The sequence below is a fragment of the Phaenicophaeus curvirostris genome, chromosome 27 (assembly GCF_032191515.1).
Source record: "Phaenicophaeus curvirostris isolate KB17595 chromosome 27, BPBGC_Pcur_1.0, whole genome shotgun sequence".
NCBI lineage: Eukaryota > Metazoa > Chordata > Aves > Cuculiformes > Cuculidae > Phaenicophaeus > Phaenicophaeus curvirostris.
The window spans coordinates 1,874,065-1,889,820 of NC_091418.1; the positions used below are offsets into that span (position 1 = coordinate 1,874,065).

At 61.2% G+C, this 15,756-nt stretch overlaps 3 protein-coding genes across 4 annotated transcripts; 2 read left to right on the forward strand and 1 right to left on the reverse strand.

Annotated features, from left to right (window-relative positions):
* Window positions 1-447: 447 nt before the first annotated feature.
* On the reverse strand, window positions 448-3,317 carry PBDC1 (polysaccharide biosynthesis domain containing 1). Its single transcript, XM_069877468.1, has 6 exons — window positions 3,279-3,317; window positions 3,097-3,162; window positions 1,931-1,990; window positions 1,662-1,802; window positions 1,462-1,573; window positions 448-693 (listed from the first exon to the last, which is right to left on the reverse strand). Exons 1-6 carry the CDS (start codon window positions 3,291-3,293, stop codon window positions 572-574), a joined length of 516 nt encoding a protein of 171 aa, XP_069733569.1. The 5' UTR covers window positions 3,294-3,317; the 3' UTR covers window positions 448-571.
* Window positions 3,318-4,838: 1,521 nt separating this feature from the next.
* NPM2 (nucleophosmin/nucleoplasmin 2) lies at window positions 4,839-7,222 on the forward strand. Its single transcript, XM_069877554.1, has 8 exons — window positions 4,839-4,902; window positions 5,026-5,108; window positions 5,209-5,297; window positions 5,862-5,981; window positions 6,060-6,153; window positions 6,224-6,360; window positions 6,973-7,042; window positions 7,158-7,222. The coding sequence occupies exons 2-7, from the start codon at window positions 5,045-5,047 to the stop codon at window positions 7,015-7,017; spliced, it is 549 nt and encodes a 182-aa protein (XP_069733655.1). The 5' UTR covers window positions 4,839-4,902; window positions 5,026-5,044; the 3' UTR covers window positions 7,018-7,042; window positions 7,158-7,222.
* Window positions 7,223-9,551: 2,329 nt separating this feature from the next.
* On the forward strand, window positions 9,552-14,411 carry FGF17 (fibroblast growth factor 17). 2 transcript variants are annotated; one of them, XM_069877652.1, is made up of 4 exons: window positions 9,552-9,659; window positions 12,118-12,295; window positions 13,661-13,767; window positions 14,099-14,411. In XM_069877652.1, exons 1-4 carry the CDS (start codon window positions 9,639-9,641, stop codon window positions 14,393-14,395), a joined length of 603 nt encoding a protein of 200 aa, XP_069733753.1. In that variant the 5' UTR covers window positions 9,552-9,638; the 3' UTR covers window positions 14,396-14,411. The 2 variants fall into 2 exon arrangements, with proteins under 2 accessions (XP_069733753.1, XP_069733754.1); XM_069877653.1 differs by having other exon boundaries at window positions 9,605-9,659; window positions 12,151-12,295.
* Window positions 14,412-15,756: the final 1,345 nt, after the last annotated feature.

Sequence of the window (15,756 nt, forward strand, 5' to 3'; positions counted from 1 at the left end):
TATCCAATCTAAACCTCCCTGGTGCAACTTGAGGCCATTTCCTCTTGTTCCAGCACTTGTTGCTTGGGAGAAGAGCCCAGCACCCACCTCACCACAACCTCCTTTAATAAGCGATGAGATCTCCCCTCAGCCTCTGAGCTAAACAATCCCAGTTCCCTCAGCTGCTCCCAGAAGCCCTGGACTCCAGCCCCTTCCCCAAGCCTCACTGCCCCATCCCTGGAGGGGTTCAAGGCCAGGTTGGATGCCGCTTGGAGCCCCTGATCCAGTGGGAGGTGTCCCTGCCCATGGCAGGGGTGGGACTGGATGAGCTTTGAGGTCCCTTCCAACCCAAATTGTTCCATGATTCCTCTGGATGGATCATCCTTGGGCCAAACCCAAGCGGATTCAGCAATCCCTCCTTAGCGTTTTAGGCTGCTCCCCAGAACGCGACACCTGCACCACAAGGAATTCTGTTTAAAACATTTATTTACAAGCTGCAAATGGAATCGGAGCTTGGAGGAGCAGGGAAGGCAGGAACAGCCCTGCTCTCCCCCTGCCCCTCGGCTCGGTGCCCGCTGAGCTGGTCCCATCCTCACCCCGACGCTGGTTCCTCCGCTGTGGCCGCCGCTGGCTCCCTGGCGCTGTTGTAGACGACGCTGTTCCAGCCCTCCCGATTCCGAGCAATTTCGATGGCGAAAAACTGGATTCTGGTGGCTAAAAGAGGGGAGAGGGAAGAATTAAAAAGCAGATTCATGGGTCTGGCTTTCCCAGAGCCTCGTGCACCCTTTTTCTAGTGGGGTGGGTCCGACCGGCTCCAGCCCGCACTGTGGCTTTCCAAGCAGTGCCGGATCGGTGCTGCCTCCAGCAGACACAGCGTGGCCAGCAGGGCCAGGGAGGTTCTTCTCCCTCTGGACTCGGCCCTGGGGAGACCACTCCTCGAATCCTGGGGTCAGTTCTGGGCCCCTCACCACAAGAAGGATGTTGAGGCTCTGGAGCGAGTCCAGAGAAGAGCAACGAAGCTGGGGAGGGGGCTGGAGAAGAAGAGGAGCGGCTGAGAGAGCTGGGGGGGTTTAGCCTGGAGGAGGCTGAGGGGAGACCTCATTGCTCTCTGCAACTCCCTGAAAGGAGGTTGTGGAGAGGAGGGAGCTGGGCTCTTCTCCCAAGGGACAGGGGACAGGATGAGAGGGAATGGCCTCAAGCTCCACCAGGGGAGGTTCAGGCTGAACATTAGGAAAAAACTTTTCACTGTAAGGGTGATTGGTCCCTGTCAGAGGCTGCCCAGGGAGGGGGTTGAGTCCCCTTCCCTGGAGGGGTTTAAGGGACGGGTGGACGAGGTGCTGAGGGATATGGGTTAGTGATTGATGGGAATGGTTGGACTCGATGATCCGGTGGGTCTTTTCCAAGCTGGTGATTCTATAATTCTAAATCAGCACCAGCTCCTGCGTGCACCGCAGCTGCCCGAGCCGTGCCGCCCTGGCTCACCGAAGATGGTGTTCTCCTCGGTGTAGTCCTTGTGGCAGTCCAGGCGGAGCAAGGTGCCGTAGTTGAAATCCTCCACCACCCCCTCGAACCGCAGGCAGAACGGGCGCCACTTCTGGGAAAAGAAACGTCGGCATGGCTGGAGCGCAGCAAGAGGGGCAGGGGGCAAAACTCGCGTGTGCCCCTCCTTGCTGCCCACCCACCTCCTTGGCAGGCTCCGATTTCAGCTCTTCTGGGTCGAGCACGTCGACTTTGAGATCCCGGAAGGTTTTCCTGAAGTCGTCGTAGATCTGGTCATCAACCTTGGTGAGGTTCAGGAACTTGGGGTCGACGGAGGAGATGAGCTACGTGGGCAGACGGAAGAATTAACCGTGACCCCTCCTGTGAGCCCCCCACCACCCTGATGCCCCCCACAAGCCCATCACCACTCCATGAGCCCCCCATGACCCCTCAAATCCCCTCCGAGACTCACGTTGAAGTAGACCTGGGCATGCTGATGGGCTTTCATGGCCCAAGCCAGCTCCACACGGGGCTGTGGAGGCAGGAGGAGGGTCAGGCAGGGCTGGGGTCCCCAAAAGGTTCCCCTTTGGAAGCCCCCTGGACTGGGACCCCCATGTCTGCCCTCCTTCCCGGGACTGGGATGCTCCCCATAAGGCTGGGACCCCCCCCAAGGCTTTCCCCTGTCCCCCCAAGACTGGCACCCCCTCTCCCAAGGCTGCCCCCGCCTCCCCCTGAACCAGGAATGCCCCCCAGGACTGGGACCCCCAAGAGTGGGACCCTCCTCAGCCAGAACTGGGATCCCCTGCAAGGCTGGGACCCCCAAGTCTGCCCTCTCTCCCATGACAGGGACCCCCCCCCCCCCCCCAAGGCTGGGACCCCCAAGGATTGGGACCCCCCCTCTCCCAAGGCTGCCCCCCGCTTCTCCCTGGACTAGGAACCCCCCAGGACTGGGAATCCCAAGTCTGCCCTCCCTCCCGGGAAGGGGAACCCCCCCAAGGCTGGGACCCCCTCCTCTAGGAATGGGACCCCCCTCCAGGACTGGGATCCCCAGGGCTGGGAACCCCAAGGCTGGGACCCCCGAGGCTCCACTCCTTCCAGGGACACGGACACGGGCCCCCCCCAAAGGCTGGGACCCCCTCCCCTAGGATTGGGACCCCCCCCCCCCCCTGAGGCTGGGGACCCCCCTCCCTGGACTTGGAACCCCTCTAAGGCTGGGACACCCCCCCTAGGACTGGGACCCCCTCCCTAGGACCAGGACCCCCTCCGCTAGGACTGGGACCCCCCCTCCGAGGCTGGGACTCCCCTCTCCCTGGTCCAGGACCCCCTAGGACTGGGACCCCCTCTCCTAGAACTGACACCCCCCGCTCCGAGGCTGGGACCCCCCCCTCCCTGGACTTAGAAACCCCCTAAGGCTGGAAACCCCCCCCCCAACTCCGAGTCTGGGACCCCCCCTAAGGCTGGGACACCTCCCCCAGGACCGGGACCCCCTCCCCAGGACTGGGACCCCCCCAGGACTGGGACCCCCTCCCTAGGACCGGGACCCCCCCCAGGACCGGGACCCCCTCCCCAGGACTGGGACCCCCCCACACCAGGGCTGGAACCCCCTCCCCAGGCCTGGGACCCCCCCCCCGGTCTCACATCGTTCCCGAAGGCCTCAGCCGGGGCCGCCAGGGCTCTCGCGGCCGCCGCCGCCTCGCGGGGTCCCTGCGGGGACAGGGGGGGCTCAGGGGCCATGGAGGGGGACACCGAAACGAGACACAACACCCCCCCCCCCCCCAACCCCGATTCCTCTTCCCTCCCCGCCAACCAACCAACCCCACCAGCGCCGCCGCCATCGCCAGCTCCGCCCCGGCCGGGGGAGGGACGGACACACGTGGAGGGGGACAGACGGACGGGGGGGGGACAGGGGGACATGGGGGGACAGGAACATGGAGGGGGACAGAGGGATATGGGGGGGACAGAGGGACATGGAGGGGACAGAGGGATATGAGGGGACAGAGGGACATGGGGGGATAGAGGGACATGGGGGGACAGAGGGGCATGGGGGGACAGAGGGATATGGGGGGACAGAGTGATATGGGGGGACAGAGGGATATGGGGGGATAGAGGGACATGGAGGGGACAGAGGGATATGAGGGGACAGAGGGACATGGGGGGACAGAGGGATATGGGGGGACAGAGGGATATGGGGGGACAGAGGGATATGAGGGGACAGAGGGATATGGGGGGACAGAGGGATATGGGGGGGACAGAGGGATATGGGGGGACAGAGGGATATGGGGGGACAGAGGGATATGAGGGGACAGAGGGACATGGGGGGGACAGAGGGATATGGGGGGACAGAGGGATATGAGGGGACAGAGGGATATGGGGGGACAGAGGGATATGGGGGGACAGAGGGACATAGAGGGGACAGAGGGATATGAGGGGACAGAGGGATATGGGGGGAGACAGAGGGATATGGGGGGATAGAGGGACATGGAGGGGACAGAGGGATATGAGGGGACAGAGGGATATGGGGGGAGACAGAGGGATATGGGGGGATAGAGGGACATGGAGGGGACAGAGGGATATGAGGGGACAGAGGGATATGAGGGGACAGAGGGATATGAGGGGACAGAGGGGCATGGGGGGACAGAGGGATATGGGGGGACAGAGGGACATGGGGGAACAGGGACACGGGGACAGAGGGATATGAGGGGACTGAGGGACTTAGGGGGACAGAGGGAAATGGGGGGACAGGGCAGCATGTGGGGGGGGACAGGGACATGGAGGGGACAGAGGGATATGGAGGGACAGAGGGACATGGGGGGTACAGAGGGATATGGGGGGGACGTGGAGATTGAGACATGGGGGGACATGGGAATGGGGGAGAGACATAGGAGCATGTGGAGATGAGGGGACATGAGGACATGGAGGAGGAGAGGGGAGACAGGGACATGGGGGGAGCGTGGAGATGGGGGGACACCAGGACGGGGGGGAGGACATGATGGGAGGGAAAATGGGGACAGATACCAGGACACGGGGAGGGGGGGACAGGGAGATTGGGGAGGGAAACACTGGGACATGGGGAGGACACTGTGGGGGGGACACGGGGCCATGGAGGGGGACATGCAGGGCACTGGAACATGGGGGGCACTGGGACACGTGGACACGGTGGGAGGGGACACCAGAACATAGTGGGGGGGCCTCTGGGTGTGAGGGATGGGGGTGTCCCAGAGACACCCAGTCCCAGGGATGGAGCGAGAGGCTCCTCTCGTTATCTTGGGGCTGGGACACACCCCCCCGCCCCTCACCTAGGGGTTTAATTGCTCTTTAAGAGGGAGGGGGCTAATTAGGTGGGTGGGTGGGGGGAAAGTCTCTCTGCCTTTATAAACTGCCTGGGGGTGGGTGCTGGGGTGTTAGGAGCTTGATCCTTAACTCCTGTGTCAAGTTTTCCAGCAGGTGAGTGGGTCACTTCTGAGGGTGAGGTGATGGGGGGCACCCCGGTGACCTCTCTCAGCTGCTGGGGGCGGGGGGCTCACACGGCTGGAAGCCCCTCTAGAGCCCCTTCTCTGTGCCCCCCAGGCCAAGGGATCCCAGAGCCATGTTCCTCATGAACAGCACTGGTCTTGGCAGCAAATTTGAGAAGCCCGTGTCCACCATCTGCGGTGAGCGCTGGGTCCCCTCCTGTGGGGCTGGGGGCTGCACCCCCTTCTTCTTCCCCCCCAGCTGTGAGCAGCCCCGCTCTGACCCCCCCTCTGTCCGCAGGGTGTGAGCTGAGCAGTGAGCACGATTCCTACACCTTCCAGATGCTTGAGGAGGGGAACTACGAGCAGCAGCTGCTGGTCCTGAGGACAGTGAGTGGTCCCTCGACCCACCCAGAGAAGAGGTGTCTGGGTGCCAAGCCATCATGGAATGGTTTGGGTTGGAAGGGACCTCAAAATCTATCCAGTCCCACCCCTGCCATGGGCAGGGACACCTCCCACTGGATCAGGGGCTCCAAGCCCCATCCAACCTGGCCTTGAACCCCTCCAGGGATGGGGCAGCCACCACTTCTCAGGGCCTCCCAATTCTCATTGTGAAGAATTTCTTCCTAATGTCCAACCTAAATCTTCCCCTTTCCAATTTAAAGCCATTCCCCCTATCCTATCACTCCAGGCTTTTGTAAAAAGTCCCTCCCCGGCTTTGCTGGAGCCCATTTCTGTACTGGAAGCTGCTCCAAGGTCTCCCTGCAGCCTTCTCTTCTCCAGGCTGAGCAACCCCAACTCTCTCAGCCTGTCCTCCTACGGGAGGTGCTCCAGCCCTCAGATCACCTCCGTGGCCTCCTCCGGACCCGTTCCAACTGCTCCATGTCTTTCTTACATTGGGGATTCCAGAACTGGGCACAATACTCATGTTGGGGATGTTCTTGCTCCCTCAAGATCTGCCTGGGAGAGACGGCCCAGGATGAGTTCCACGTGGTGGAGATCCTGCCGACTGAGGAGAACGATGCTCATGCCCCGCTGCCCATTGCCACGCTGAAGCCCTCCATGCTGCCCACGGCAAGTGCCCAGGGTGGGGGGCTGCCCTGGGGAGGGGGCTGCTGCTGATGGGGGGGCTACCACCCACCTCTCTTCCAGGTCACCCTGCTGGGAATGGAGTTCACTCTTCCAGTCACCTTCCACCTGCGAGCCGGCTCTGGCCCCGTCTACATCAGCGGGCAACTCATCTCCAGTAAGTCCTGGGGTGCCACCACCCTGTCCCCCCTCCCTGGGAGCAGAAGCTCAGTCGGTCTCTCCTGCAGTGATACCTGACCTGTCCTGGAATGAGGAGGAGGAAGAAGAAGAGGAAGAGGAGGATACTGAGGACGAGGAGTCAGTAGAGGAGTCCCTCGAGAAGTCCCCTAAGGACCAAGCTGCCAAGAAGAGCAACAGTGCCAAGGTAATGTTCTCTTGGCTGGGGATGCCCCATGTGGAGGGGTCTTTGGGGACACAGCCTCCTCTGCTGGGACCTTCTCCGTGTGTTGGTCCTTGGGATGGGCTGCTCCTCGCTCCCACCAAACCCCAAACTCCTCTCTGTGAGGAGGAAGCCTCCCAGGCTCCATCGTGAATCCCCGTCCTGCCTGGCCCTGTCACCTACATCTCTCTCCTCCTAGAAGAGGAGGCTGGAGGAGGAGGATGAGCTGCGAGCACCGTGGAGGGAAAGAAAAGCACCAGCCCTGCCATAGGGCAGGGATCCCCCGGCTGCTGGAACCCTGCACCCCTAATCCCAGCCTTTTACCTTCTCTCCCAAGCAGGAAGAGCAACTCCCCTGAGGTTCCCTTTCTCAGCAAGGCAGCACCTAGCTGGGGTCCCTCTGCGTCTCCTGGCTGCCCCATCCCGGCCGGCTGTGGGGGTTTGAGTGGGGCTGGGAGCTGCTGGGGAGGGAAAGGGGTTGATTGGTGATGCTGATGGGGCTGCTGAACCCAGAAATGGAGGGGGGCGGAAAGCAAAGCCAGGCTGTCCTGGGGGCTTGGGGTTCCTGGTGTCCTCACCCCTGGCATCGTCCTTGCAGGGGCGAGGAGCTGGCCGGGGCAGGAGGGGGACAGCAAAGAAGTAATGGAGCTGCGGGAGAGCCCAGCCAGGTATGTGGGATGGGGGTGACCAGGTGTGAGGTCCCCATGGGGCTGGGAGGGGGACTGTGGGTGCCCCCACCCCAGGGGCTGCCCACACCCAAGACCCTTTCTCCTTCCCTTCCAGATGCAGAAGAGCCTGGAAACCTGCTGCTTTGCTATTGCCTTTCCCTAATAAAGGATATCTTGCGCTTGTGGCTTGCTGACAGGCTATGGGGGCATCTTCCAACCTGGCCAGGGGCTGCTCCTGCCTCCCTCTGGGGCTGCGAGGAGCCCTGTGCCCCCTGTCCTTGGCAGGATCCTTCCCTTGGGGCTGGGGGGCCACGGGCAGCCCCCTCCCCACCATCCGGCTCGGAGTAACAAGTGTTCCTTGTGAATAGGAGACAAAGAGGGATTAGGGACCAGCAGGGAGAAGATTATAACCCATTGACCTGGCCTTGGTCTGCAGGCAGCAGGTATTTGTGGAGGGTCCAGAGCCTCTCGGGAGCGCGGGGGGCACCGCTGTGCCTCAGATTGGCTCCAAGAGGGGAGCCGAGCCCCCCGCAACCACAGCCTTTACTCTGCTCCAGGTGTGGGGCAGGGAGGCTGAGCCCTTGGGGAGGAGGGGGGGACCTGGGGCCAGCTCTGTCCTGCCTGGGGGGAGCAGGGTGCCCCATTTGGGATGGGGGGAACGGGGGCCTCTCGTCTGCGGGGGCCACACGCAGAGGGCTTTGACAGGCAGCCCTGTCCCTTCAGCCTTTCCTCACCCTGCAGGGGCTGCTTGCACAAGGCAAGCCCCCCCGCCGCTGTGCTGATGGCTCCCCGGGACCCCCTGCCCCACATCTAGGGGGAGGACAGGGGGAGCGATGATGGCTCCATGGCCATCAATCATCTTCTGCAGCTGGAGGGGCTGAGGAGCATCCCTCTTGCTTCCTGCGGGTGGGACACGGGATGTTTCCAGGTCCCCGTGGGATTTGGGCTTCTAGGAATAGGACAGTTTGCCCATCCCCACAGATGTGGGGTCCTGGGGATGGGACAAGGGGTGTTTGCACATCCCCATGGGATCAGGGCCCCCCCAGAGCTGGAACAGGAGCTGTTGATGCATCCCCATGGGGTGGAAGGGAGGGCTGGGGGCTGTCAAGTTTGTGGGGCTGCAGAATGTGGTTTGGGCTGAATTCCTGGCCCAGGAGGTGAGGGAGCAGCAGGGGGGGTCTAATTTGGGTCGTTAGCACTGAATCAGGTCCCCCACCCTCCTGTGGCTGCAGGTGTCAGTAACCCTGCTGCTCTCCATCCTGACTTTCCCTGTGGGGCTTGATGCCCCCTCCTTGCACTGGTGGGGAAACTGAGGCATGAGCATCATAGCAAGTGGTTTCTCTACATCTGGGGCCCCCCCGTGGGGGGTTTTACCCTGCGGGGTATCCCCCCAGCTACCTCCCAGGGTATTTAAAAGGCACTTATCAACTCCCTGGCAAAGCAAATGGAGCATGGAGGTCTTCATAGCCTCCTAAAGGTGATGGAAGGGAGCTGTTGGGGGGGGATTGGAGGGTCCTGAGAGCACAAAACCAGTGGGTTAAAAGCATGGTGGTGCTTTTCTCTGCGTGATGCAAGGACCAGGGGCAAGGAGGGTGCCAAGAGCGTCTATGCTGTCCCCGAGGCCTGGCACATCTCCTGCAGGGTCTTGTCCCATCGCTGCGCCCCAGCATCCTTTGAGAGGATGAAGGGCTTTTGCTGGGGACACCCCGAGCAGCTGAGCCTCCCCCTCCCCGCCTTCCCCCATCCTCTCCTCCCACCCTGGCCCCTGCAAGGTCCGATCCTCCTTCCCTCTGCGGCGCCCAGGAGAGGTTGGGCCCCTCTTGGCAGAGCTCTCCCCACCTTTAAAGGCTGCGGCGCCCACCTGCATCCCATCCCCAGGCTGGGAGCGGGGAAGGAGCTCGATGGAGCGAGGGGCTGTGGGTGCTGCCCTTGGCGGGGGGCAGCCCTGGGGTGCCCGCAGCCGCCTTTCCTGCTAGCTGCTTCCCAGAGGAGATGCAAACCGAAGACTGACCCAAGGACGAGAGGCTGATGGGGTGGGGACGAAGGGGACGGCATGGATCCGGATGCCCCCAAGGTGTAGGACGCGCAGCCCCCAGGGCCAGAGGAGGAGGAGGAAAGGATCCAAGCCCAGCTGCCTCCCCCATGCTCCGTCGTCGCGGCTGCTCCGGAGACGTTGGCATCGCACGTGGGCTCGTTGGCTCTTGGGCTTCACCCGCTTCTTCCCTCGCCCACCGCGAGCTCAGGGATCGCCCGAGGAAGGAGGGGACAGGCTGCTCCTTGGCTTTCCCTGCCCCGGTGGGGATGTGCCGGCGGTGAGGGAGGGCAGGTTTGCAGAGAGCTCGCGGCCGAGCCTTCGGTTGATGCCGGTGTCTGGGAGGCTTCGGCGAGCGCCATGCAGCCCATCAGCCTGCAGAACCTCTCCATGTAAGCCCCGCGCGTGCCGCTTGTTGCAATTCTTTTTATCAGGAGTTTATTATTAGTGCCGTTATTCCTTGCAAGGGTGGAGGGGGGAAGAGAAAACAACTGATCCCGAACAAAACACCCTGTTTCTCTCCCTTTCTCTTTTGTCTCTCGCTGCAGATGTTTCCAGCTCCTCATGTTCTCCTGTCAGACCCAGGTACGTGGATGTGTTTTACTGACCCTGGCTGCCCCACGGAGCTGGGATGGGTGACGGCACCCGCTCTGCAGCCCGCAGGGAGCTCTTTGCTTCGGGAATGTCCTTGTGCTTTGGTGGGGGCTCTCCTGGTGGCCAAGGGGGTGGATGCTTCCCACTCCAAGTGGTACCCAGCTCCGGGCAGGGGAAAGATGCTGTGAAGGTACCTCAGGGGTGTCCCGAACGGAGCTGGCAGAAGCACCCACTGAGCGAGCAGGTTGCTTTGGGGATGCTCGTTGGTCTGGTGGCAGCTTTCCTGGTGGCCAACGGGGTGGATGCGTGCCCATCCCAAGTGGTACCCAGCTCCCGGCATGGGGAGGATGCTGGGAAGGTGCTCACAGGGAAGGGTCCCCATCGGAGCTGGTGAAGGCACCCACTCGGCAATTCTCTGAGTGAGTTATTTGCTTCAGAGATGTCCTTTTGGTCTGGCCGGGGCTTTTCTGTTGACTGAGGAGGGGACGGATGGTGCCCACCCCGCGTGGGATGCTGTGCAGGCACCCGTGGGGATGGGTCCCTCCTGGAGGTGGTGAAGGCACCCGTTCTGCAACCCACGGAGCGAGCTGATGGCTTTGGGGATGTCCTTCTGCTTTGGTGGGAGCTTCCCTGGTGGCCAAGGACGGGGCCAGTGTGTGCCCACCCCAAGCAGACCCAGACCTGGGCAAGAGAAGGATGCTGTGAGGTTGCCACAGGGACAGGTCCCCATCGCACCAGCCTCGGGGGCTGCGACGGGGCACCTGGCACTGGGGTACCTGCCGCGGGGAGGCAGATCCTCCTCAGACCCCTCCGTTTTTCCATCTGCCTGGGACTGGAGGGCCCGGACAAGGTCAGTGGGGCAGGCGATAGATTTCTTGCAGCCTTGCTCGCAGCGGGACGTGCCAAGTCCATCAGCCTTGAGCGCTCGGGGCCGGATTCTGCCCTCCCGCGAGCTGAGGCCGGCAGCTGAGGGGGTTAACGGGGCAGAGCAGGTTCTGGGTCCCCCCACCAGGGTGTTCGACACCCCCTTCCCCTCTCCCCCCGCCCCGAGTCCTCTCCGGCTGCACTGTCCCTTTTTTTTGTGTGTGTGCTTTAGAAAGGCAGCGACTATTAAAATGCACTGTTCCATATCAGCACCCTCTGCTCCAGAGCCTGAACAAAACCCGGCTCCAGCAGCTTTAATATGAGCTTGGGACCTTTTTCTTCTTCTTCTTCCTTTTTTTTTTTTTTTTTCTTTCCCAAGGTAAATGCTTTTATTTCTTTGAAAATGAGAGGGGAAGGGAACCGCCTTTGATGGAGAGGGGCCACCTCCTCGACCAGCCCCAAAGGCTTTAAAGTAGATCCCAGCAGGAAATGAGTCCCCAGGCCCACACAAAGGTTGAGGGGAGCTGGGGGTGCCAGGGGGTGGGTAGTGCCCCCCACTATCCCGTTGCTCCCCCTGGCATGAGCTCCCTCGGTGCTGGGCTTCAGGCGATGCTGCAGCCTGGGGGATGCGGGACAGCAGGTCTCACGCACCCCAAACTGGGTAGTTGGACCCCAAAAGCTCCTCAAAAGCCCCTCCAGGAGCAGTGGGAGATGTCCCACCTCGGAGCCTGTCCCTGCAGCCCTTCGAGAGCAGGTTTTGGGGCTGGTCCAGCTGGGACTGGCATCCCTAGGGCTCCTCTGAGTTCCCCACTTGCACCAGGATTAAACCAAGTCTTCTCTTAAGGTGTGTGGGGATGGGGGGTGACCACCACCACTAATCCCTCTCTCCCCAGCTCATCTGCACTAATTAGCTGTTGTTCACTGTACAATAACCCTTGTGTGGCTGTGCTGCCCCGTTAGCATAAGCCACCCAGGTGTTTAGGCTCCACAAAGTGTTGTGTTCCTCTAGCTCAGGGTGGACCAGGAGGAGATAACTCCATTTCTGGGATGCCCAGCTTGGCTTTAGGTGGGTCTCACGCCCCTCAGGGGACCCAGTGTGCGTTGTGCAAGCTCAGCCCTTGCATCTCTAGAGCAGACGATGCTGCCTGAGTAGAAGATGCTGCTGAGCATCCATCTGGTCCCAGGACAAGGTTGGGAGCAGCAGCTTGATCCCGCTCCCAAGGAAAGGGTTGGCCATGCCCGGAGGAGAACATCCTTCCTGCACCCTCCTCATCCACAGGGTGCAAAGCAGCATCTCTGCCCCTCCCTGCCAGCAACGCCACCCGTTCTGGGGTCCAAGCACCTGCTCGATGCCTTCATCACTGGTTCCAAGGGGACCAGCTTTGCTGGAGATCATAGAATGGTTTGGGTTGGAAGGGACCCTAAAGATCATCCAGTTCCAACTCCATCACCATGGGATGGCTGGGGATTCTCCCTCGTGGGTGGATCTCTGCGTCCCCCGGGGCCAGCCGGGCTCCCCGCTCCATCCCCTTGCCGCCGGCTGTCCAAAACAAATTGATTTTAATTTTTCCCTTTGTAAACAAAGGGGGAGAATCAACCGTCTCCTAATTTTAACCAGTACGTGAGGGACCAGGGGGCCATGACCGACCAGCTGAGCCGACGGCAGATCAGGGAGTACCAGCTCTACAGCCGGACCAGCGGCAAGCACGTCCAGGTGAACGGAAAAAGGATCACGGCCACCGCCGAGGACGGCAACAAGTTCGGTAAGGAGCCAGCGGCTCCGCGGAGAGATTTATCCACGGCCTGGGGATGATGGGGTCCAGCAAGAGGAATGGGGAGACCTTAGAGCAGCTTCCAGTATGGAAAGGGGCTCCAGGGAAGCTGGGGAGGGGCCCTTGATCAGGGATTGAAGGGAAAGATTTTCATCTGAAAGAGGGGAGATGGAGAAGAGATCCCTGGAGGGGTTCAAGGCCAGGTTGGATGGGGCTTGGAGCCCCTGATCCAGTGGGAGATGTCCCTGAGTTAGGAACTGGATGAGCTTGGAGGTCCATTCCCACCCAAACCATTCCAGAATTCTATGAGAGGTGAAGCGCCCCAGCTAGCTGTTTTCAACCCCCCCAAACCTCAAAATAACTCCCGTGAGTTATAACCATCCAGCCTTGACCTCAAAACTTCCATAATCCTGCCTTTCTCTGATACTTTGCAGCAGCCAGAGCCCTATTTTTGGAGCTTTTGCTTTCTAATCCCCTCCCAGCAGGAGAGACACAACTTTTCCCAGGGGAGAATCGCCTCATCCTGATCTCAGCCCCTTAAATACCCGTTCGTGGTGGGCAGTGTGGGCAGCCCACCCCGGCCACATCTCCTTTCCCCACGGGACCTGCAGCCCTAACGCCACGCTGATGGGCATCACAGCCCTGCAAAGGCCAGCCTAGCATCCCAAAAGGCTTTTTGTAACCAGCAAGTCTGGTTCGCGTCCTTTCCAGGTCTCATTATGACTCAGCCGTGGGCTGACAGGAGCTCAGGACCCACCGGGGTCATTGGTTTCAGTGTCAGGTCCCAACCTTTGCAGCCACCGCTGTGTGGTGGAGAAACAATGAGGACGAGGGTAATGAACCCTCTGGGTGCTGGACTCTGTCTAGCGCTGGAGAACCCATTGAATCGCCGACAATGCTCAGGGTGGGGGGGAGGAAGGGGCTGTTTCTCTCCCTGGTGCCTTCATCAAACGCCCGGTTTGACTCTGTTGGGTTTTAACAAAAGCCTTTTAGCATCGTGGCTGGGAGCATCCCTGGGCAAGGGCTGTGGGGCTCACTGCCCTCTTGGCTGCACCAGTGATGGGAGGGGAGGGATGCTGGGGGGTGAGACAAAGGTGGTTTGGGTGCTGGTAGCTCCTGGGGTGATGCTAGGGGGTGCTGGTAGCTCCTGGGGTGATGCTAGGGGATGCTGGTAGCTCCTGGGGTGATGCTAGGGGATGCTGGTAGCCCCTGGGGTGATGCTAGGGGGTGCTGGTAGCCCCTGGGGTGATGCTAGGGGATGCTGGTAGCTCCTGGGGTGATGCTAGAGGGTGCTGGTAGCTCCTGGGAGTGCTGCAGCCCCCGTGGGACATTTCCCCATCGCTTCCTTCCTTGCAGCCAAGCTCATCGTGGAGACGGACACCTTTGGGAGCCGCGTCCGCATCAAGGGGGCTGAGAGCAAGAAGTACATCTGCATGAGCAAGAGGGGCAAGCTCATCGGGAAAGTGAGTCCCAGCCCCTCCGTGGTCCCCGGAGCTCAGCCTGGGAATCCTGCTGAGCCGCTGGAGCTGGGATGCTCAGCCTGGCTGGTCCCCGTGTCCCCAGTCGCAGGGTCTGTGGTGGTTCCTGCACTCCCTAAGCTGCTTTTTCTGCCAGGAGAAGCCCTTGGGGAGCTGGTCCTGGTGCCCTGGGGTGGATTCCATGGGGCGTGCGGCAGGGATTGGGCTTGGGAGTGTTGGGGATGGGGCTGGGAGGTGGCAGCACCCGGTGGGTCCCATCCGCACGTCGCCATCCCCATCCCTGTGGGTGCTGAGTCCCCTTCTCTTCCTCCCGCAGCCCAACGGCAAGAGCAAGGACTGCATCTTCACGGAGATCGTGCTGGAGAACAACTACACGGCTTTCCGGAACGCCCGCTACGAGGGCTGGTACATGGCTTTCACCCGCAAAGGGCGGCCGCGCAAAGCCTCCCGCAGCCGCCAGAACCAGCGCGAAGCCCACTTCATCAAGCGGCTCTACCGTGGGCAGCTGCCCTTCCCCAACAACGCCGAGCGGCAGAAGCAGTTCGAGTTCGTCGGCTCGTCCTCCCCAACGCGCAGAACCCGACGCACCCGCACCCCTCGCCCTCGCACGTAACGCCCAGACTCACCCCCGACCTCCTCTTCCTCACAGCCTTCAGCCTCTCCGGACTCTGACCCTTCTCCCACCACCCTCCAGCACTGTTTCTTCCCCACTTTTTTTATTTTCTCTAAAGATGCTCTATTTTTATACTCCGGGACGCATGATTTGGGGGGATCCCTTCATCCCTGGAGCATCCCGTGGTACCCAAGTTCACCTTTGCTCCTCTTTGCAACCCCTCGGAGACTCATCCCTGTGCCATGGAGGGCTCTGACCTCCACATTCCCATCCCCAGAGACATCCCCATCCTCGCCGACATCTCTCGGTGCCGGGGATGGATGGATGGGACCGGCCGGGAGACTGCAGGGTGGTCCCCACAGAGCAGGACGGAGAGCGCGTCCCCAGCCCCGTGCCTGCGGGATGCTCTGCCCAGCCAGGTGATGGAGAACGGGGGGTGCTGGTCTGTCCGTCTGTCCGTGCCGCTGCAGCGGGGGGGCAGGGGATGCCCGGGCACGCAGGCGCCAGGGTCAGCACTTGTATCCCCGCAGCAGTGGGATCTCTGATATTTATTGGAGGGGAAGGTATGTGCCCTCCCCTAGTGGCACCAGCACACGTGTGGGTGCCCACCAGGCTCCCCTGGCCAAAGAGAAACCGCCTTTAGGTGACTTTCATTATTTTTTGATCGGTTGTTTGTGTGTTTTTATGAGGCTCTGCTGTTTCTTTTATCAGTCAGTTTTAGGCCTAAACAGTTAGAATCTAGGGTTGATTTGTGTAAAGGAGGAAACCCTGAGGCAAATAAAAGCGAGTGTCTAGACTGATGGGGCCTGGGGGAGTTTTTATTCCCAGGCTTTGACGCAGGCTCTGCGCTCCCAGCTTCTCCTTGGCCCGGGATGTCCCCACCCCATGCTTGGGGAGAGATGGTGCATGGCAAGAGGATGAAGGTGGACGAGGTAGGAGCCTCCTTGTGTCCCCATCCCTGGCTGTGACCCCCAGGTTTGTGTCCTGGGGGTGTCTGCTGCATCCTGGTGAGCAGAGCATCCCTGTGATGTGGTACCCAGTGTCCTCACCCACCAAGGGTGCAAGGGTCTGATGCTTGGGGAGAGGTGCTGCGTGGCAGGAGGATGAAGGTGGCCAATGTAGGAGATTCACTGTGTCCCCCTGGCTGTGACCCCTTGCTTTGGGTCCTGGGGGTGTCTGCTGCATCCTGGTGCACAGGGCATGGCACTGGTGTAGTACCCAGAGTGGTACCCACTGCTCCTCCTGAGCACAGGGCATCCTCACCCACCGAGGCTGCAAGGGGAGAGATGCTGCACAGCAGGAGGATGAAGTAGGAGACTCCCAGGTCCCCATCCTTGCCTCTTCTCCCTTGACCTGGATCC